This window comes from Chelon labrosus (assembly GCF_963514085.1).
Source record: "Chelon labrosus genome assembly, chromosome: 14".
Classification (NCBI taxonomy): Eukaryota; Metazoa; Chordata; class Actinopteri; order Mugiliformes; family Mugilidae; genus Chelon; species Chelon labrosus.
This window is the reverse complement of record NC_140347.1, coordinates 29,937,753-29,961,754: the sequence shown is the minus strand read 5'-3', so window position 1 is coordinate 29,961,754 and position 24,002 is coordinate 29,937,753. Positions and strand designations below refer to the sequence as shown.

Below are 24,002 nucleotides of genomic sequence, written 5' to 3'. Positions count from 1 at the left end.
TTTTTAACTCCACTGCAGAAACAACATCTAAAATGCGACACATACAGCTGTAAAAAATATATATATATCAGAATATTTACACTGGATCATTTTTAGAAGGTGAATAATGCGCGTTTAGAAGACATCTGTGTTACAACGTGACGTGGAGACGTTGTTTACAACAGTTAAAAAGACGTCGAGGTTGCAACATCCCTGCAAACATTTCGACGTCTAATAAACGTTGAAACGACGTCTAAACGTACACGTCGCCAGGAGGTCTAAAAGTAATGCTGAAATGCAAATTGAAACGACGTCGCGTTGCAACCTCGACGTCTTTTTAACGGTCGTAAACAACGTCTCCACAACGTCACGTTGTAACACAGATGTCTTCTAAACGCGCATTATTCACCTTCTAAAAATGATCCAGTAAATATTCTGATATATATATTTTTACAGCTGTATGTGTCGAGTTTTAGATGTTGTTTCTGCAGTGAAGTGGAGTTAAAAAGAGGTTGACAAATGCAGGTAGAGAAGATGTTGACGTTGCGATCTGACGTCTTTTCAACCTGCATTTCAGCATTACTTTTAAAGCCCCTGGCTGCGTCTAGGTCTCGACGTCGTTTTAACGTTTGTTCAACGTCGAAATGTTATCTGTTCAAATTGACTGATTAACTGTAAAAACAATTACATTGTTTACATATAGATAATACATTTAATGAATAATAAATGATATTATAAATATTTTTTGCTATAAATTAACACATTTATATAAATACATTGTATTAACAGAACCTACCTTTGGGGGGAAATTATAAGTTTGAAAACACAAAAGTGCAATTTCTTTAAAGTTTTATTACACAAACATAATTAGAACAGTAAAAAAATAATGAGACCAACATGATTCTTACACATACAGCTCTGGAAAAAGTTAAGAGACCACTTCAAAATGATCAGTTCCTCTGGTTTTACTATTCATAGCTGTGTTTGAGTAAAATGAACACTTTTGTTTCATTCTATAACCTACTGACAAAATTTCTCCCAAACTGGAAATAAAAATATTGTCATTTAGAACATGTATTTGCAGAAAATGGCAACAGGTCAAAATGACAAAACAATTCTGGTGTTTTCAGACGTTGTATAATGCAAAGAAAACAGGTTCATATTCATTTTAGAACACAACACTACTTTTCAAACTTAGGAGTTTAGACATCAACATTGGTGGAATAATCCCAATTTTTAATCGCAGCAGTGGTCTTTTTATTTTTAGCTGTATGTGCAATAAACATATAAAAAAAAAATGAGACCAAAACTGTTAACACCAACACAGTTGAAAAACACTTTGTAGGCGATCACGATCTCCTCTGGCCCCCTCTCCCTCCTATCAGTGGCTCCTTCACCTGGAGTGGAGATCCTCACTCTGTCATGTGAAGCTGGAAAAACATTTGAAGTATATTACTTAACAATTCTTAAACACATCTTGGGAAATTGTACACTGTTATACCATCTAATTCACCTACGTACATACTACATACATCACATGAATGTTAAGTCATGAAACAGACATAAATTGCTTTTTGGTTATATTTACATAGGCCAAAAAGTCCCAGATAATGATAAAATAAAAACATTACCTGATTTTAAATATTAAAAGCATTGTTGATTAACAAAGCAGACAATTAGGCATTGCATTGGGAGTCAAATTTTTATATTCACAATCCGTTGAATGTTAACATTTTAACAGCTAATCAATAGATTAGGCTACCATTGTTTTTTTATGAAGATAAATTAACATTTTCAAATTATCTTGGGGAAAAAATGCATTTTCTGGACACCTCCATGTCAGCTGGTCTGTATAAGTGCTTCACTGATTTATGTCTGGATTTCTAAACTGCAATAGTCCAAAAATATCAGAATATTAGACAGAAAGCACACTGAAGAGCCCTGTTTCATGTTAGCCGAGTGAGCAGCTAGCTTGAAATCCACTCGACAGTTAAACACATAACGCACGGTCGGTCAATGCCACTTTTTAAAACACAGAAAGCTGCATATGAACCTACAGTCTATGATATGAACACGTATAAACCGTCTCTAATGTTTTATGTCAATGAACTTACCGAAAAAACTGTTCGGTACGTGCCGTGCTTCCTTCTCTGCAGTCGTGTTCCGCTGCCAGGTTTGAAGTAGAAGGTCCCGCCCTTTTCGCCTCTGATTGGTTAGAAGGACTCTCACCCGATTGGTTGTATACATTTATTTTTTTCATCGAGTTGGTTTGTGGTCGAGGCGCAACCTAGACCTATTTTAAACTCGTTTCACGGTAGAGGTCGCCCCTTAGACCTGCCGTCAACCCCCAGGTTGATGAAATGTTTGCAGGGATGACGTCGTTTCAGTTTGCATTTCAGCATTACTTTTAGACCCCCTGGCGACGTGTACGTTTAGACGTCGTTTCAACGTTTATTAGACGTTTATTAGAGGTTGAAATGTTTGCAGGTGTAGCAGTACAATGTGTGTGTCTGCTCCTGAATACAGCCTGCTGCCGCTTGGCCCTCACCTGGTGTTTTATTTTAGCCAATCAGGGCCTGCGGCTACAGTATAAGGGGAGGTTGCAACCCCCTAATTGGTCTTTCCTCTCTTGGCTTCCGGCCCGCCCTCTTCCGGCTCGTTGCCAGTTGTCCGCTCAGCTCCTCACTCCGGTATGTCAGCGCAGCCATGGTTGCGTATATCACAATTTTATCCATCATGCGCACTATACAGGTGTCTTTGTGTTGTAGCCGTGCAGGGTGTAGTCGCCCCGCCACCATTGGTTGATGGCCATCAGGTGATCGCTGTCTGTCGCCACTGCCGTGGTCTGCCGAGCTCTGCTGGGTTCTGCCTTCAGTCACCTTGCTTCTCCCGCTGGGTTGTTTGGTCGCGTCTGATCGGTATGTATGCCGGATGGCAGCCCCACTTAGTCTGCCCTTCAGCCATCTTAGTGATATATTAAATGTACTTTTATGTGTGCGATAGGGTTTATGCGAGCCAACAAGTAGAGCTGTGTCAGCGCCTCGGAGACCCTGCTGCTTTGTCCTGGCTTAAAGTTTGGTTTTCTGCCTCGTTCGGGCTAAACGCTCACTTCCCCGCGCCGGTGCCCTGCGCTGGTCGGCTGGTTCCTGTGTGCGCTGCCTGTAGGGCTAATCTTTTACGGGACGTTCTTAATGGGTGAAAGAGATTTATTTTGAATTATTTGGTTTCTTTCTCTTATGATGGTTTAGAGTTAGTCTTTAGTTTCAGATGTTGTTGTTTTTTTTGTTTGTTTTTGTTCTTTATTGACTGCTATTTTCAGTAATTTTGTTTTGATTTATGTTAGGTTGTTTCTGTTTAGCTTGATGTAGCTCCATGACGCCTCATTTAAGGTTCTACATTTTTTGGTAAATCCGTTTAGGGAGCTACTATTTTTGATTCATTTGTGGAAATTTACTTTTTATGTTGTGAATTTAAATTTGTTTCTTTCTGTTGGGATTTTTTTCTTTTTTTTTTATTCAAAAGATTATTTGAGTATGGTTTAAATGGCCTTGCTTTTATATAGCGCTTTTCTACCTATTGGTACTCAAAGCGCTTTACAGTCAGAGACACATCTACTCATTCGCTCACACAAGCACACACACATTCACACACCAGTGCCACGCACTGAGAGCAACTGGGGGTTCAGTGTCTTGCTCAAGGACACTTCGGCATGTGGCACATTTCGGGGATCGAACCGCTAACCCTCTGGTTCGTGGACAACCCGCTCTACCTACTGAGCCACAGCCGCCTGTTTATGATCTTGTTTAATTTTGATTTTTTTGTGCAAGCCCTGTTGATTTTCTTTTCTTTTCCTTTCAGTTGCTGTGAGCTCAAGGTGGTGGTCCTGGTGCCCTGGTGGTGGTCCCCCTGTTTTTTGTGTGTGTGAATGTAGCCCCCATTTTGAGTTCCCACGGTGTGTGTGCTTGGTGTTGTTTTGGGGTGCCTTATTTGATTTTGGGACTCCTTCACTCTCCGTACCCTGCGCCCCACTGGTAAGCCACAGCACTGATCGGCCCCCGTTTGATTTGATTCAGTTTCCCCTGGTGTGACTGGTATTGTTCTTAAAAAACAAAACAATTTTAACTGATTACTGTAATGAAAATCTTCTTGACTATTGTGGAACACGTCTCCAGCTCCCTTCATACCACTTACCTGTGTGCTTTGGATTGAGATAAAAAAAACCAACCACTTTTAACTAATTTCCTTGGGCGCAATTCCTAAGGTGGCGTTGTCGGTGTGGTCAACAATTGGCAAAGGAGTTCAGTGAAATTCCCCCCCTCTCTCTCGTGTCGCCACACAGAGTTATTACATATGATGAACTGATATAATATTCATTTGTTCATCTACTGTAACCGCTTGTCCTGTTAAGGGTCTTGGGGACAGGTCCCAATTCTATCGCAGGGCTAACACAGAGAGACAGACAACCATTCACACTCACATGCACACCTACAGCCACTTTAGAATCACCCACTTCACCTAACAAGCATGTCTTTGGACGCAGACGGAGGAAGAACATGCAAACTCCACACAAAAAGCTGCCAGTCAGCCTGGATTCGAACCTTCTTGCTGTGAGGAATCGGTGCTAACCACCACGCCTCTGTGCCGCCCCTGATATAATATTAAATATTAGAAATCCAATAATATAATATTCAGTTGCACTCACCTGGTGAGTCCTCCATCCTCCAGGTTCCTGAAGTCACGGCACGTCCATGTGGAGAACTTCTCCAGAATGTAGGCAGCCATTCCCACTGGAGAGTCATTCAGCCCTCGACCTGAATGGACAGAAAGAATCAATAATTAATCAGAACTAAAAGTATGTAAGTTAAATTAGTATTAAACAAAAACAGCAAGCACATAAAAGAATAAAGCAACACTAACTACTTTGTAGCATTTTAAGCTTTAATACATAATGCAAATGACTACAAATAATAATGCTTTAATGCAGGAAACGAGATGCTACAAAGTCTGACATGAACTGAGTGATGCTGCTCAGGGTGACCACCTCCTGGTTCTTACCCACAGTGTCAGGCTTGGTAGCCTGGATGTGCATGTAACCCGACTCATTGATGGATTCCACCACTAGTTTCTCCATGCAGGGAAAGAGACGCTGAATATCTATGTCAGTGAAGCCAAATAGCTTAGGGAAGAGACGACCAAGCATGAGTGATAAAGTGAGGGGCAGACCTGGTTTGGAGGGCGGGGCGAAGTTCACATGCAAACCTTTGACAGTTCTGTCAAAAAAAAAAATATATATATAGAGAGAGAGAGAGTGATGAGATGATGCATTATGTCACAATTTGACAAAAAAAAAAAAGGTATACAGTATAATGTTGCAGGTATTGTAAACGTGGTTATGCACTGTAGACATTTACAATATGGCATAATGTGTAACTTGTACTTTGATTACTATTATTATTTTCAGGTATTGAAGATGTACTTGTGTCTCATACTTGGGTTCCAGTTGAGCCATGTTGGTGGTGACCAGCCAGCCCCAGTCTCCTCCATGAGCATAGAACTGCTGGAAGCCCAGACGCCTCATCAGTTTGTGGAAGATGCGGGCCGCGCAAACCGAATCAAAACCTGTCCACATGAGCACAGCGTTAGAAACTGCAAGAGGAAACAAAGCAGATGCTATGGGAAAGAGGGATCAGTAAGACATTTCACATCAGTGCGTAGTGGATATTATTAAACTGCTGGCCTTAAAGCCCTCACCTCATATAACTTTTGCAGTTGCCAGTTTGTTACACATGCCTACTTAAAGCTAAAACAACCGAATACAACAGTGTTGCCGTTGTACAGTGTTCCACATCTTTTGTGTATATTATATTTGAATTATGTAAGAAGGAAATCTGGAATCCCAGTGCAAAAAACAAAGTTTCAAAATAGTACTACTGCAAAGTATATAATTATACATTAAACTCAGGAGATCCTCTAAAAGCAATTATTTCAGTCTTACAAAAAAAAAAGTCAGTCTTAAAAGGAAAAAAGGAAAAGACCCCATACAATGTACTAGTTATTGCCTGATAAGTCTCCTACGTGTAGACAAAAATTTGAACTTCTATGCTACAGTGCTACGACAACCTTGGCTTTGGACGAGCCCCCATTTTGTCACGTTTCCTACTCAGGGAAACAGACAAAAATGTGGAGACCACACCAGACAGGTACTTTTTAAAGAAAGAAATTTATTAAGCAACATAAAAACCAAAAATCAGTAGTCAGTTGTGTTTTATGGATGCGTGTAGGTAAGTGAGGTGTCTGAATGTGTATGAGTTAGTGATGGCCCTCTGACACCCGAGGCTCCGACACATGCGCCGTAGCTCATGAAGCAATTCGGCGCGTTCGACTTGTCTGCGCCTGTCTGAGTCTGACTTGCTTACGTCAGCGTGATCTTACGCCGACTGTAGGGGTGGAGCATAAAACGGCTGCAGACAAGTCGGACACGGTCAACTTCGTGTAACCAATAGCGGATCTCGCGGTGTTTGCATTCGTTGTTGCCGACGAAATAGAAGCTTTGGAGTTACCGGAATTTATACCCGTGTTACAACAAGCATGCTGTATGCAAAGGATTGTGAATAGCAGCAAATCTACTGAATAAGGATTAAGTAGCATAGTGCTTTGGTCTCCAATCTTGGCGAAAATGAACTGCTGATTAGGCTACTTATTTGAATATTTACTTTTACACCCAAAGTCGTTTAGCACCTGTAACTCAACCATGAAACGAATTCACAGAAAGATATTGAGATGGAGATTAAATGCCATTTGTTTTCATTTTTAGACAGACAGGTGTGAAGAAGAACCACAAAAATCTACTAACCGTTAACAAGATTTGAACTACGGACGGCCGATCGCCAGACTGACGTGTTACCCACTAAACCAATTTAGGATGATACTGAAGAAGCAGTACTACGATATAAGTAAAGGATAATGGACGACACTTCTACAAATTGAATGCACGCGTTCTAGATGGTAAAACGGCCCAACGCGAAGCCTTAGAATGTAACCTGCGATTCAGCTCTGCACACGCCCGGACTCGAACCAGCAGCACCTCGGATCGGGAGGCGAGCGTGCTGACAGTTGAGCCAATAGCCCAGGCTATGTTTATTTTTTATTTTATAGTCTAATGGAGTGAAGTCCCTTATCCTGCTTATTCTACTGTTACCAACATGTTAAAAATGCCTTTTTACTGTTTAATGGAAGAAATGAACTCTGCATTGAACTGCAATCAGATACAACGTTTTCAGTAGGCTAGCCTACCATTGTTGCAGAAATCACATATAAGAAGGTATCCCTTCCATTTCTGTTCATTTTCGCATATTCCAACATAACGAAGTGAGAAACGTCAAAATCGTCATGAGGAGATTCCTCCCAAACTGCCCAATCACGTCTTTGAACTGACGTCATGAGGGCGGGTTTCCGGTCGTGCAGTTCGTTGGAGAGCAACTGCAAGATCTGTCTGCAGGCGAAGACTCCCGCGATATTTTAAGGTCATGTGACATGGTGACGTAGTGGTAAGTCCCTCCCCGTCTGACTCAAGTCGGACAGAATTTCTAACCAGCATGCATTGCGTCCATCCCAGCATGCATTGCGTCCATCCCAGGATGCATCACGTCAAGTCAGAAGGCGCGTTCGACTTGATGCAGATCTGTCTGAGTCTGACTTGACGTGATGCATGCTGGGTTGTCATGCTCATAGATCTCGAATATGATTGGTTAAAATGAACTTGTTCTACCCAGCATGCATCACGTCAAGTCAGACTCAGACAGATCTGCATCAAGTCAGAGAACGTCTGATCAAGTCGAACGCGCCTATTGTATCGAACCACTGTGCCGAGGCGTGGTTCGGTCACGTGACTAGTGACGTTTGAAGCACTTGAGTGACGTTCGAAGCAGTTCAAGTGCTTCGAATGCTTCAGCGGCAAACGAATCACCCCAGGGGTTCGGTTTGTCATGTGAATCACCTGGTGGGATCGAGTGTGTTCAGGGATATCTCGGCTATCCTTTCCCTATTTAGTGGTGCTCATTTGAATGTTTCTTTGCATGGTTTGTTGCTGTAGTTGGAGTTAGTTGCATATTTTGTGGAGATAGATCGTAAGATTCAGAGAGAAATAGATAAATTAGTTACATAGATAACAATAGATTGATAGATAGACAGTTACATAGATAGTCCTAAATAGCGTTATATATAGATAAGATAGAGAGATACAGATAAGATAGGTATATAGTCAGAAGTGCGTGTATAGTTTTGGTTAGGACAAATCACGTGTTTTGTGACGTATGAAACATTTCACTGCTTCATTCAGAAACCCTGTCACTGGTTTGGTTGTCTCGGCTCTTCGGGAGAGATGAGATGAGTCTTCGAAGCAAATAATGACTGAGTCAAGAGAGATTTGGTTTGACACTGTTGCATTCAGTACAAATATTCTCTAACACTACTAAACCATGATACCAAGAGCAAATGAAAATAGCTGATGTAAGCGCTGAAACATAATCATCTATCTAATAATGCAAGGAGCGTCTGTCTGTGTGTCTGTTTGTCTGTTTGTCTGTGGCACGCATATCTCGCGAACCGTTGGCCCGATGGATTTGAAACTGGGCAGGTGTCTCGCTACGGGCACGAAGATGTGCACTGCTAAGTTTGACGTTGTTTGGATAAGAAATGTAAAATATATCGGTAAAATAGGTTTTCTCCGCTCTAATATTTCCACTACTCCGGTTGCCATGGCATCAAAAACAGCCACTTTCAGAAATTCACCAAAAACGGAGAGGAAGAGGCGGAGCATGCGCACAAATCTTGAGCACTGTTTACAAATCGGCTTTAGAAGAAACCAAACTCAAGGAGAAATTATATTTTGCCCTGGTAACCCTAATAGGCTCAATATCTTCTCCAGCAGGAAAACTAGCATGTAGTCCGCCATCTATCTATAAATCAAGAAGCGTCTGTGTGTGTGTGTGTGTGTCTGTGGCACGCATATCTCGCGAACCGTTGGCCCGATTGATTTGAAACTGGGCAGGTGTCTCGCTACGGGCACGAAGATGTGCATTGCTAAGATTGACGTTGTTTGGATAAGAAATGTAAAATATATCGGTAAAATAGGTTTTCTCCGCTCTAATATTTCCACTAATCCTCATACACAGCACCTGTAGGCTCCCACTATAGGAATACATACTTCCGACGGGTACTGCACTAGTTAGAGTAAATTAGCAAAGGTTCATAGAGTGTAGCAGTGACGTAATCAAAATGGTCCACCGACAACGGTGCTTTACTGATGAGGTTCGTGGTAGCCTACACTGTGAAATCACCGGTCTTTCGTCAGCGAAACAAGGGTTCGATTCCCATTTGTTCTTTATTATTTATTTTATTGTTATATGTATATAATTTTCTTATAATAAACTTTAAACCACATATCCATGTAATGTAGTCGAATAGGAATGTGCATGGCAAATCAAGTCCCATTCAAGCATGAACCAGTATGACACGTCTCCATTGCACTACATTTTATTGTCCACTAGATGTCCTAATAGAGCACTGTGTCACTGAAGCTTCGAGTAGTGAACCTTTTTTTGAATCACGTGTCGAGGCTTCAACAAAGCCTCGATTGCCCATCACTAGTATGAGTGTGTGGATGCAAAAACCTAAAATTACTCCAACCTAATTATCACCAAAGAACATCAGGCCCCAAACCGTTCCCACACCATGTGGTGGCCAGACCAAATGCAGAGACAGTGCAGAGACAATGCAGAGGGAATGCCGAGCCGGACTGCATGGCCTGAGCAGAGTACTTATGCTCAGGCCTAGTGGCCACACCCACACCTTGCCAGGTGCCAGCTATTCAGCCTGATGAGCAGGCAGCACCAGGACTGGGAGGAATCTCCTCCCTCCATCACACCTAGCCACTAGAATTCAGAATTATGCAAAAAAGAACTGATAAAACCAGATCTAACAGGATTCATTATAGGCTGTCATGGAATAAATAAGAAACATAAACATAAGAAGAGCAGTAAATTTACAGTCAATAGCTGCAAGAGACAGAACACCTTCAATGCTTTTGATTGCGTTGATTGGCTATTTCTGGAACAAACACTATTAGAAATGGGATTTGGAGAAAAACTTGGTACTTGGATTAATACACTTTATAACGAGCCTCGGTCAAAAGTTAGGGTTAAGGTTGTACTGATTCCTTTAATATGGAAAGGGGTGTGAGGCAGAAAGGCTCATTGTCACCCATTCTCTTTGCACTTGGTACAAAGCCCTTGGTGGAAGCTATATGTCAAAATGCACAGATCTAAGGAATGGAGGATGAAGGAGGAGCTATCCACAAGACAGCCCTTTTTGCTGATGATATTTTGCTTTTCATAAGCAATTCCACTTTTTTCTAGTCCTGCACTGCAATGCCTGTACAAATATGGCTCAGTCTCAGGATACAAAATGAATAAAGACAAATCAGAGGTAATGATGATATCAGGGAATTAATAATCTATACAGTTAAATGAAAATGTCTTACGCTGGTCTAGACAAGGATTTAGGTAGCTTGGAATTATTCTCACTGCAAACTTATTTGATGTTAACTATAATAAGCTAATTAAACAAATTAGCTTATTCTTGGAAGAGTCAAGACAATGAGGTGAATCTCCTGCCTCGAATGCTGTTTCTGTTACCTGTAAGAGTGCCCATTTCTACCTTTATGTTGTTGGATAAACTAATTTCTAAATTTATCTGTCTGAGAAAGAGACCCAACACAAGACTTAACTCTTCTTCTACCAAATCAAAAGGGGGGTCTAGGCCTTCCATTTTTAAAATATTATTAATGGGCTGCACATACAGCGAATTTGACTCCGGTAACCTTTGCCCTCTTTTACAGAAACACACGGAATTTAAATAAGTGTAAAAAATAAATATCAAACTGTTACAGTTAAATGCAGAAGTGGCCTGGATTAGAAATAATCAAGAAACTGGGTGGGTCCAGATTGAACAGAATACAGCTAAGTGTATATCTTTCTTTATCAACACTGCCCTTTATCAACATGAAATCTGTTACAGTGCTAAAATTGAAAATGAATGGATAAAACATACTCTGAGGATTTGGACAATAGTTAGAAAAAAGTGTAGGGGTCCATTATCTGTGTCGAGGGCCATGCCAAGGTGGGTAACTGTAACGAAGCACAGTTCATTACCTGTAAATATTGCACATGGGTAATTTGCACAACAATAACTTGAGCTATTACAATAACTGCACATTGCACTTCAGTCATGATAGCACTTTATTTGCCAAGATTGCACGGTACATTTTGCACATTGCTTATTTGCACATTTTGGTAGATATTTAAATGACTTTATTTATTTAATGTTTAAAGTAACCTCGTGACCACGGGTGATTGCGTGCCGTCGGGCAGGTGCGGGAGTGCGCACTCGGCTCCGCCTGCAAGAGGAGAAGAAAGTTAAGCTCCGACAAAATCGTGCATATATTTGGAAAGAGTAAACCATAAGCGTGCAGAAGTAATTTTAAAGACGTGGGGTGCAAGATCGTCAAGTGGTAAGGGTGCAGTCTGGTGCAATAGCGATAAAAGTGAGTTGTTTGTGTTAACACTTACCTGTCCAGTCCGTATCTTCTCCACGGTGCGTGGCCAAAAGATTCCCCGTGGCGCACGGGCACGGTCATACGTTCCGGGAGAGACCAAGCGGCAGGACAGGAAGTGGGGAATTTTTAATTTTGTTGTTTATTTCTATATTTTGTATTTATATTTATATATGTGTATTTTTGGTCACGATTGCAGCAAATATTGGTAATTGTATATATATTAGGGGTTATTTGCAGAGGAGATATTTGTCATTGGTAAAACAATAGTGTTGATTAAATAAATGTAACTAAAACTGAGAAACCTGACCGGAGTCTGCTACTTTTCTTCAGCATCATCCAGCCGCTCAAGGGTCATCCATTTCACAGTAACATAGAATTTCCTCCCTCAATGTGGGATAGTGGGTTTACGAGGTGGGTTGATAAAGGTCTTAGCACAATTAACTCAATATTCAATGGAACAGCGTTCAAGTCATTTACCCAGCTTCAGGAGCAATGTCAACTTCTATCCAATGACCTATATAGAAACTTTCAAATAAGATGCTATATTATGAATCATAAAGAAAGGGAGTTGTTTAGCAAAAACCCAAATAATACTAAAAAACATGTTTCTCATATACATAAAGGGCATTTATATTTTACCATGCAAAATACTGAAAATATTAAGGGAAAATGGGAACTGGAATTAAATGTTATAATTGTAGATAATGTATGGGAAGAGATATGTACACACTGTCATAAAGGACTTAACAGTCAGTTATGGAACGAATCTGACTGGAAATTAATAATAAGCTATTTTAATACATCTCTCGTAATTTCAACGTATGTGAAAGAACCTAATGTGGAATTGTGTTAGAGAAAATGTGGAAACATTGGAGATCATTCACATATTTTTTGGGACTGCCCAGTTATCCAAGGATTCTGAGTGTCAAGGAACAAACTGACAACTTTGTATGTTCACTTGTAAGATTGATATTCCTACTGGGAGCTATACCTAAGCAGACATATAGTTCAGATCAAAGATACATGTTACGGATACTTTTATTGATTGCTAAGAAAATTATAACTGTCAACGGGAAGGATCCAAAACCACCAACCATAACTCAGTGCGTACAGACACTGAAAAGTGACTACACAATGTAGCGAATGACTGCAAGTCTACAAATGAAAATGGACACTTTTGAACAAAGATGGAACTGTACTACCTTGTGACTGATGGAGGAATATGGGTTATTATAAGATTGTTGTGTTTCTCTATGATTGATATTGTATTGCTGTAATTTTCTTGGTACAAATATGTATTTCCCATGTCATTTACATTTATGGTATTTCTATTGCATTCTATTTCCTTGTATTTTAATTCATAGGGTCCTATGTCAGTGAATGTTTTGTGGAAAAATTCCAATATCTAAATAAAAAGTAAATAAAAAAGAACTAAATAGTACTATTGTCCCACTGCGGAATAAATAAAGGATTATCTTATTTTAAAACTTACACAATCTTAAAACACAATATGAACAAATTTAGTACATCTAGAAGAGGAATTCTCAGAATCACCTTTCTTATGTGGTGCTTCAGAGAAGCCATACCCAGGTATAGAGGGACACACCACCTCAAAGACAAGGTCGTCTGGGTCTGATGGGTCTGTTAACAGAGGTATTAACCCATAGAACTCGTAGAAGGAGCCGGGCCAGCCATGTACCACTATCAGAGGGATAGCCATGCTCCCCTCTGGCACCTTCTTGGGCTTCACGTGCAGGTAATGGATATCAATCCCTGAAAGGAAGCACAAGAAGAATAGGTTAGAGATATGACAATATCTTCTTCACGAACGTGCCGCTATACTGTCTTACCTTCGATGGTGGTTTTGAAGTGTGGGTACTGGTTGAGTTTAGCAACTTGTTTCTTCCAGTCAAAGTCATTTCTCCAGTAAGAGACCACCTTCTGCAGGTACTGAGAGTTGAAGCCATAATTAAACTGGCTGTCCTCCAGTGAGGGGACAGGACGCGTCTGGTCAATCCTTTGGTACAGGTCCTGGCAGAGAAGGACAAAAAAATATGTGGGCAGTGGGGAAAATGCGATGTAGTGTCCAACATGTGTGACAATCTAAGAGGGAATCTGACCTCCAGCTCTTCATCACTGGTTGTAATTTTAAATGGATGGATGCTGATGTCCTCCTCAGTATTAGGTGGTGCTCCAGATCCCCACCAGTCATCCTCTGTCTTCAAAATCTGATTCTTGCCCCTCTGAACCAGGAAGAAGATCAGTCCTCCAATCACCAGACCACTCAACACCTCTGTGAACATGATGTCCGTACTGAGACACAGACAGATTAATGGAAAGGGACAGGAGAGGGGAGGGACAAAGGTGAGATAACATGTTATCAATATTACTTTCACCAAAACTGAGCTAGCCATTTTGATTAATTTATCATTTAAATGTAATAATTTTTATATGACAACAACTGTCATATTAAAGTTGAAACAGAGAAACAAGTACTGAACTGAATATGACAAAAGTAATTTATTCATTTACACAAATGATTAAATTACATAATTATGTAGCATTAATACCGCATATTTATGTAATCATTTCCTTGGTCAGCTATCTGAGAGCTGTTTGTTGCCCCATTAGTTTGTGGTAGAGAAAAGGCCGCCGCTATATATGGAGCCAGACTAAACTATAAATAAATTAGCTGAAAATTACTCCATCATAGCCATGTGTTAGAGAAAAAGCCTGCTTACAGATTGCTGCATCCGTACAAATATCATACTATATGTAGGGCTGTCATTTATTTCCTTTTTTTTTGATGCCCAACACAGGCACAGCATATTTTTTGAGGATGCAGTACCTTTGGAGTTACTCTGGAGAATATTCTGGATGGTTTGTGTCATAGTTTTGCATTGCCATACTAATGATAACATACTGTTCCATAAAGCAAGGACCTTTACCCTTTCCCATGTTGATAAGTGTATAACAAATTGAAAAAGACGAACCAATTTAAGGTACATTTGGGTCAGACGTGATTTGTCTGTAATTAATTAGGGAAATTGTCTGATTGTGATTGCAAATTTCAAACAATCTGACCGACAGCCTTAATAATACATTTATTTTTGTTTTCATTCAAAGCCTACACTATTTACAGGTATGTGTGTGTGTGTGTATACACTGTGCCTATAAAGTTAGATTAAATCACACATTACTTTTTTTATTCCTATTTTTATACATAACATCACTTTTGAACAGGTGTAATGATTACTGAGTCTCAGTTACTCAGGTGAAACAAATTCATGCTTAACAATTGTTTGTTTGTGCTATAAAAAGCAAGACATGTCCTTTTCCTGCTTAAAGTCTGCATGCAGTAAGTCCACATTTTCAGAATTGGCTGTATAATTTTCAACCTAATTTGACACAGAAGTTAACTAGGCTATGCCTCATCTGACGCAATTGGCATACGCCCAAAGAGTGCTTGCACTCTGCCAGGATGGACACATACAAGATAACATTGCTGATTTCCTTGAAATATTGCACAATGTGGTCTGTAAAATCCTCAAACTTCATCGAGAAGAGGGTCATTTAAGGCCACAAAAACCTCCAGAACTACCATGACTAAGTAAGAGACAAGATGACCGGAAAATGCCTGCGAGCCACCTTTGGTGCAAACCTTCAGACCGTCAGCCTCAACTCCAAAACCCAGACCCAGTGAATTTCCGTCATGTAAGAAAGCGTATTACATCACTTCCTGCTTCTGCACCGTGTGATGTTGCTGTTTGCAGACTGTTTAACTTCTTTCTCCCCAAAAATGTTCTGTGTATAGCAAGGATTCTTTCATGTCTTTTAGTCAACCACTTGTCCTCCATAGCTACTTTCGAACCTCACATAATCTCTCACTTAATCAACTTTGGTCTGTTAACTTTAGCAGTTAGCCATGGCTACTCTGTCTCCCACTGCTTCTCCTTCTTTCTCCTGCACGTCCTGTCACATGTTTAGTTACTCTTCTGCCTCCTGTAACAGTAATGGCACTTGTAATAAATGTAGTTTATTCGTAGCATTGGCGGTGAGGCTCTCTGATTTGGAAGCACGGTTTCACACCATGGAAAATAAACCAGTAGTTAGCCAGGGCCCTGTAGCCAGTGTAGACAGGCCGAGAGTAGCTGCTGTTGGTGTAGCTCCTGTTAACTATCTTTCAGCAACTCCCGAGCAGCTGGGAAACCAGGACGGTTGGGTGACGGTATGAAAGAATCAGTCCTCTGACCCATGGATCACCACCAACCATGTTCAAAACGTGAAGGGGTTCTCAGCAACACACCTACTGAGAAACCAACTCTGGTAATTGGCGACTCTATTTTGCGTAACGTGAAGCTAGAGAATCCAGTGACCATAGTTAGATGCATTCCAGGGGCCAGAGTGGGTGACGCTGAATCTTACCTTGATCTGCTGGCTAAGACTAAGGTTAAATATTGTAAAATTGTTATTCACATCAGCAGTATGCCAATCGGAGGTCACTTAACTTAATGTGGAATCGGTGTGTAAGTAGGAAAATTAAATGTGGTCTTTAAAATGTCAAATCTCTCTCATCTAAATCTCTTTTAGTGAATGATTTTTAACTGATCATCAGATTGATCTATTTAGTTTGACTGAAACGTGGCTGCAGGATGTTGACTATGTTAGTTTAAATGAGTCAACCGACTGTTTTAATCACACCTTAGATCTTGTCCTAACATACGACATAGAAACTGAAGGTCTGACAGTAATTGGAAAGACATTTCATTACAGTAGATGCTTATTTGATGGTGCTGTAGCTAGATATAAGGAGTTAGTTCCCTCATTATTTCCCTCTAGGGCTGCACAATTAATCGAATTTTAATCACGATCACGATTTTGGCTTCCCACGATCAAATTTGCGTGATCGAGCGATATTTATAATGCGTTATTCCGTTCATACAATGCTCCATGTCAACGTTTTTGTTTTTTTTTTGCTCCGTAAACCACTGTCTGATCACGTGCCTCCATGAGCCAGTCAGAGTAGAGCATCACAGTCCCGCCCACAGCCAAAGAGAGCGGAGGTGCCGGAAGAACGGTTCCCATTAATTTCTCCCATTTGACGTTTTGGAAAAATCCGTATCCAAAGAGTTTTAGAGCATGTCTTAGGATAACCAGCTACGGCTGAACTCATAAGCATATAACATATCATTTCGAGTGAAAAAACAAAGAGAAAGTCCAAAAAAAGTCAAATGTACAAGACTGTGTACATATTTTCATTTCCGAGAGAAGGAACTACTCATTCCATAAACCACCGCGCCTCACTGAAGGCGCCTCACTGAAGTCGACTCGAAGCCACAACCTCGAAAGAGCCTTTTCAGCGACTTCCAAATCTGACGACGGCCAAGCGAACTTTTTCCTCCAGTGATTTTTATATAGGCCTAGTGAATGTGCAGTTAATAGCAGTTCTTTCAGTAGTAATCGTGTCAATAATAGCGTTTTATATAGGTATTGTGTATTGAATTTTATATTTAGCATCGTGTATTTTATCGTGTATTTTATATTGTGTGCGTGTGTGAAAGCGGTTAACGATAACGTTAGCAACATGGTGCAGTGCTTTGAACCTGACTGCAATCACCGCTCAGTCGTCAACACATGTCCTTTCCATCGATTCCCCAAGAGTGATACCGTGAGGAATCGGTGGATAAGATATATAAGTAACCCTAACCCCCTAACCCAAGCCAAGGAGATCATATTTTGAGTTTTATTCACATCCATTATGCAGGTACAATGCAAGTTTACATTTTGCTTCCTAAAATATATTTACACAATGTAACATGGAAACTAGTGCCCTGTTGAAATTTTGTTACATTTTCTTTATTGTTTTATTTATTTTTATTTATTCTTTAAGGAGATGCACTGAATTTTGGTGAATAAGAGGACCTATTTTGTTTTAGCACACATATTTGTACGTTAGCGTGCAAAATATGGATGTGAAAACAGTTAAAATAAGCCTATGTGACAATAAAATTTGTTTTGGCTGAAATAAACAAATAATCGTGATAATTAATCGTGATCTCAATATTGATCAAAATAATCGTGATTATCATTTTGGCCATAATCGTGCAGCCCTATTTCCCTCAGTGCCATGTGCCAATGATGTGGATGACAGCAACCACAACTTAACTCCTACACAAATACAAATTTTGTTATTAGCACTGCAGCATGGCTTAGTACAACTCTAAACTTAGTTGTCCTTCCAAAAAAGACGGTCATGAATCGTGGAGGCTCGCTCCATGGAATAATTCAGTTGTGCAGTTCAAAGGAGCCAGTCCGAAAGCTGGAAAGAATTTGGGATACCACTAATTCTAAAGAAGCTCACATACCCTGGAAAGATAGTTTAACAACTTATAAAAAAGCTCTCTGTAATATTAGAACAGCATATTAGTCATCATTAATAGAAGAACAAGAACAACCCCAGATTTCTTTTCAGTACTGCAGCCAAGCTGACAAAGAGCCACAGCTCTATTGAGCCATAAAAATCGAGAAAAAGTTGTTGCTAATCAGTTGTGTGACTGAAACATGGCTACAGGATGATGAATATGTTAGTTTAAATGAGTCTACTCCACCCAGTCATAGTAATTATCACATTCCTAGAAGCACAGGTAGAGGAGGAGGAGTGGCAGCAATCTTCCACTCTGATTTATCTATTAATCCTAGACCTAAGGAGAGCTTTAATTCATTTGAAAGTCTTACTCTTAGTCTTCCCCATCCAGAACAGAAAATACAAAAACCAATTCTTTTTGTTGTGGTGTATCGCCCACCTGCTCCTTATTCTGAGTTTTTAGCTGAATTCTCTGAGTTTTTATGTGATTTAGTTCTTAGAACAGATAAAGTCATTATAGTAGGTGACTTTAACATCCATGTTGATGTTGTCAGTGACAGCCTTAGCTCCTCATTTACATCATTATTAGATTCAATTGGCTTTTCTCAGAATGTAAACGAATCAACTCACAGTTTTAATCACACCTTAGATCTTGTCCTAACATATGGCATAGAAACTGAAGGTTTAACAGTATTTACTCATAACCCTCTTTTGTCTGATCATTTCCTCATAACCTTTGAATTTGCAATAATGGATTACACAGGAACTGAAAAGACATTTCATTACAGTAGATGTTTGTCTGACAATGCTGTAACTAGATATAAAGAATTAATTCCTTCTTTATTTACCTCAGTGCCATGTACCAATGTTGTGGACGACAGCAACCACAATTTAACCCCTGCACTAATAGATTATTTTGTCGATGGCACTGCAGCATCGCTTAGTTCAACTTTAAACTTAGTTGCTCCTCTGAAAAAGAAGGTCATAAATAGGAGGAGGCTAGCTCCATGGTATAATTCACAGTTGCGCTGTTTAAAACAGGCAGTCCGAAAGCTAGAAAGAATTTGGTATTCCACTAATTCTGAAGAAGCTTGCATAGCCTGGAAAGATAGTTTAACAACTTATAAAAAAGCTCTCAGTAGTATTAGAACAGCATATTATTCATCATTAATAGAAGAAAACAAGAACAACCCCAGATTTCTTTTCAGCACTGTAGCCAGGCTGACAAAGAGCCACAGCTCTGTTGAGCCATCTATTCCTTTAGCCCTCAGTAGTAATGACTTCATGAGCTTCTTTACTAATAAAATTGTCGGCATTAGAGAAAATATTCAAGGCATCCTTCCAACAGCTGTTAAAGATGCAAGTACAGCGACATTAGAAACTTTTGTACGACCTTATCAATATCTGGAATCCTTCTCCCCAGTAGATCTTCTTGAGCTCTCTTCAACAATTACAGCATCTAAACCATCAACCTGTCTTCTAGATCCAATCCCAACTAAATTGCTCAAAGAAGTTTTTCCATTAATTAACATCTCCATATTGAACCAGATAAATTTATCTTTATTAACAGGATATGTGCCTCAGTCTTTTAAGATTTCTGTAATTAGGCCCTTACTTAAGAAAGCCACTTTAGATCCAGATGTTTTAGCCAACTATAGACCAATCTCCAACCTTCCCTTTATTTCCAAAATTCTAGAAAAAGTTGTTGCTAATCAGTTGTGTGACCACTTAAACAAGAATGGTCTGTTTGAAGAGTTTCAGTCAGGTTTTAGAGTTCATCATAGTACAGAAACAGCTTTGGTTAAAGTTACCAATGATCTCCTCATGGCTTCAGACAGTGGACTTGTCTCTATACTTGTTCTGCTAGATCTTAGTGCTGCATTTGACACTATTGATCATAATATTTTACTACAGAGACTTGAAAGTGAGGTCAAGATTAAAGGAACTGCATTAGACTGGTTTGAATCCTATCTATCTGACAGATTCCAGTTTGTTCATGGCAATAATGATTCCTCTACTTATACAAAAGTAAGTTATGGAGTTCCTCAGGGTTCTGTGCTAGGACCAATACTCTTCACGTTATACATGTTGCCATTAGGCAAGATTATTAGAAAACATGGCATAAACTTTCATTGCTATGCAGACGACACCCAGCTATATTTATCTATGAAACCAGATGAAACTAATCAGTTGGTTAAACTCCAAGCATGCCTTAAAGACATAAAGGCTTGGATGACCTGTAATTTCCTACTCTTAAACTCAGACAAAACAGAAGTTATTGTATTCGGTCCTAAGCATCTCAGAGATTCATTATCTAATCACATGGTGTCTTTGGATGGCATTACCTTGGTCTCCAGTACTACTGTAAAAAACCTTGGTGTTATATTTGATGAGGATATGTCCTTTAAATGTCACATAAAGCAAGTGACCAGGACTGCCTTCTTTCACCTGCGTAATATCGTCAAAATTAGGAACATCCTGTCTCAGAGTGATGCTGAAAAACTAGTTCATGCATTTGTGTCGTCCAGACTGGATTATTGTAATTCATTACTGTCTGGCTGTCCAAATAGCTCTTTAAAAAGCCTCCAGTTGATTCAAAATGCCGCAGCAAGAGCATTGACATGAATTGGCAAGAGAGATCATATTACTCCAGTTTTAGCTTCTCTTCACTGGCTCCCTTTAAAGTCTAGAATAGAATTTAAAATCCTCCTCCTTACATACAAGGCCCTTAAAGGCCTAGCTCCATCGTATCTTAAAGACCTTATTGTACCATATCATCCCAGCAGATCACTTCGGTCTGAAAGTGCAGGCCTACTTGTGGTTCCTAGAATTTCAAAAAGTAGAATGGGAGGTAGAGCTTTCAGCTATCAGGCTCCTCTCCTGTGGAACCAGCTCCCAGTTTGGGTTCGGGAGGCAGACACTCTCTCTATTTTTAAGGTCAGGCTTAAGACTTTCCTTTTTGATCAGGCTTATAGTTAGGGCTGGACTAAACCATCCCTTAGTTATGCTGCTATAGGCCTAGGCTGCTGGGGGACGATGCACCAAACACATGTCCTCCTTCTTTCTTCTCTCTCCTCTCTCGCATCCTCCACTTTCTTTTCTCTGGCACAGAGCTCTTGCCCTCTAATTTCCTATATACTACTAGTCATACAATTCTGTGCTATTACTATGTAGAATGTTTACTGCTGTGTGTGTCCCACCCCCCTTCCCCCCTCTTCTTGTGAGTATCTCTGGCCTGGAGTTGTGCGTTTCCTGTGGAGCTCTATACTACATCTGTTGTCGTGGTCTCATCAGCCTGCCTAGTCTTCATGGAATCCTGCAGTTATCCACTCCTACCTGAATGAACAATTCTCCAACCTGCCTATGATTCCTCTTACATTTTCAAACTGTCATGTAACATCATCAGTTTGTATCATAAGATTCCACATGTACACTTTAGTCAGATATGTGTATCTATGACAGATGTATGTTTATCTTGCTGTTCTCTTCTCTTCTCTCTTTGCTGTTCTCTTCTCTCTTTCTTCTGTCTGTACCCGGCTGGCCTTAGGCAGATGGGTCCCTCCATATGAGCTGGGTTCTGCTCGAGGTTTCTTCCTGTTAAAAGGGAGTTTTTCCTTGCCACCGTTGCCTTCAGGCTTGCTCTGGGGGTTTCAGGCCGGGTTTTTGTAAAGCGTCTTGAGACGATTTGTATTGTTATTGACGCTATATAAATAAAATTGAATTGAATTGAATTGAATTGACCATTTAAACATGAATGGTTTGTTTGAAGAGTTTAGTCACGTTTTAGAGTTCGTCATAGTACAGAAACAGCTCTGGTTAAAGTTACCAACAATCTCCTCATGGGTTCAGACAATGCATTTGTCTCTACACTTGTTCTGCTAGATCTCAGTGCTGCATTTGACACTAATGATCATAATATTTTACTACAGAGACTTGAAAGTGAGATCAAGATTAAAGGAACTGCACTAGACTGGTTTGAATCCTATCTGTCTGACAGATTCCAGTTTGTCCATGTCAACAATGATTCTTCTACTTATACAAAAGTAAGTTATGGAGTTCCTCAGGGTTCTGTGCTAGGACCAATACTCTTCACATTATACATGTTTTCCTTAGGCAATATTATTATAAAACACGGCATAAACTCCTATTACTATGCAGATGACACCCAGCTATATTTAGGGCCTGAGCAATGAAGTAGCAGGGGCCCAACAGGGCCATGCAACTTGAGTTGCAAGGACCCTATTGTTTTCATATTGTTTATTATTATTAGGGCCCGAGCAACGAAGTAGCAGGGGCCCAACGGGGCCATGCAACAGGAGTTGCAAGGACCCTATTGTTTTCGTACTGTTTATTAGGGCCCGAGCAACAAAAGGTGCAGGTGCCCAATGGGACCACTTGAATTTCCCTCAGGATTAATAAAGTATCTACAGTGGGGAAAATAAGTATTTGATACACCGCCGATTTTGCAAGTTTCCCCCCTTATAAAGAATGAAGAGGTCTGTAATTTTCATCATAGGTACACTTCAACTGTGAGAGACAGAATCTAAAATAAAAATCCAGAAAATCACATTGTATGATTTTTAAATAATTAATTTGCATTATATTGCATGAAATAAGTATTTGATACACTAGAAAAACAGAACTAAATATTTAGTACAGATCCAGTTACAGAGATCAAACGTTTCCTATAGTTCTTGACCAGGTTTGCACACACTGCAGCAGGGATTTTGGCCCACTCCTCCATACAGATCTCCTCCAGATCTTTCAGGTTTCGAGGCTGTAGCTGGGCAACACGGAGTTTCATCTCCCTCCAAAGATTTCCTATTGGGTTTAAGTCTAGAGACTGACTAGACCACTCCAGGACCTTGAAATGCTTCTTACAGAGCCACTCCTTAGTTGCCATGGCTGTGTGTTTCAGGTCACTGTCATGCTGGAAGACCCAGCCACGACCCATCTTCAATGCTCTTACTGAGAGAAGGAGGTTGTTGCCCAAAATCTCGCAATACATGGCCCCATCCATCCTCTCCTCCATACGGTGCACTCGTCCTGGTCCCTTTGCAGAAAACTACCCCCAAAGCATTATGTTTCTACCCCCATGCTTCACAGTTGGGATGGTGTTGATGGGATTGTACTCATCCTTCTTTTTCCTCCAAACATGGCGAGTGGAGTTTATACCAAAAAGTTCACTTTTGGTCTCATCTGACCACATGACCTTCTCCCATGCCTCCTCTGGATCATCCAGATGGCCATTGGCAAACTTCAGACGGGCCTGGACATGTGCTGGCTTGAGCAGGAGGACCTTGCATGTGCTGCAGGATTTTAATCCATGGCAGCGTAGTGTGTTACTAATGGTAACCATTGAGACTGTGGTCCCAGCTCTCTTCAGGTCATAGACCAGGTCCTCCTTTGTAGTTCTGGGCTGATCCCTTACCTTTCTCATGATCATTGACACTCCACCAGGCGAGATCTTTCATGGAGCCCTGGTCCGAGGGAGACTGACAGTCATCTTGAGTCCCTTCCATTTTCTAATAATTGCACCAACAGTTGTTGCCTTCTCACCAAGCTGCTTGCCTATTGTCCTGTAGCCTATCCCAGCCATGTCCAGGTCTACAGTTTTGTCTCTGGTGTCCTTAGAAGCTATTTGGTCTTGGCCATGGTGGAGCGGTTGGAGTGTGATCGATTGTGTGTGTGGACAGGTGTCTTTTATACAGATAACGAGTTCAAACTGGTGCAATTAATACAGGTAACGAGTGGAGGATAGGAGGGCTTCTTAGGCTGCGTTCAGACTGCAGACGGATCTGATTCAAATCTGATTCCTTCTCATATCCGATTTTTAGGGCTGACTGTTCACACTGCCTTTAGCAAGTGTCCAAATCGGATATGGTTCTGTTCAGACTGGGCCACATTCTTCACCGGTCTGATAGGTTGCTGTAGCAACGAGCGGAAGCGTCATTCAGCACGTGTATTTGTCAGACGTCATATAATTGCGACAGCGACAAGCAAAACAACAACAAACAACACGATGGATGTACGTCACGTCAGTGT

At 40.5% G+C, this 24,002-nt stretch overlaps 1 protein-coding gene across 4 annotated transcripts in view; it reads right to left on the bottom strand.

Moving 5' to 3' along the window:
• ephx1 (epoxide hydrolase 1, microsomal (xenobiotic)) overlaps positions 1 to 24,002 on the bottom strand; it is a 32,455-nt gene that overhangs the window by 5,045 nt on the left and 3,408 nt on the right. For 3 of the 4 annotated variants that reach the window (XM_084559857.1, XM_084559859.1, XM_084559858.1), the window contains 6 exons: positions 13,714 to 13,906; positions 13,444 to 13,624; positions 13,148 to 13,366; positions 5,469 to 5,598; positions 5,035 to 5,249; positions 4,682 to 4,790 (listed from right to left, as the gene is read on the bottom strand). In XM_084559857.1, the coding sequence (XP_084415983.1) occupies positions 4,682 to 4,790; positions 5,035 to 5,249; positions 5,469 to 5,598; positions 13,148 to 13,366; positions 13,444 to 13,624; positions 13,714 to 13,896 (1,037 nt within the window). In that variant the 5' untranslated portion in view covers positions 13,897 to 13,906. The remainder of the gene's footprint in view (positions 1 to 4,681; positions 4,791 to 5,034; positions 5,250 to 5,468; positions 5,599 to 13,147; positions 13,367 to 13,443; positions 13,625 to 13,713; positions 13,907 to 24,002) is intronic. The other variant, XM_084559860.1, reaches the window with a different exon arrangement.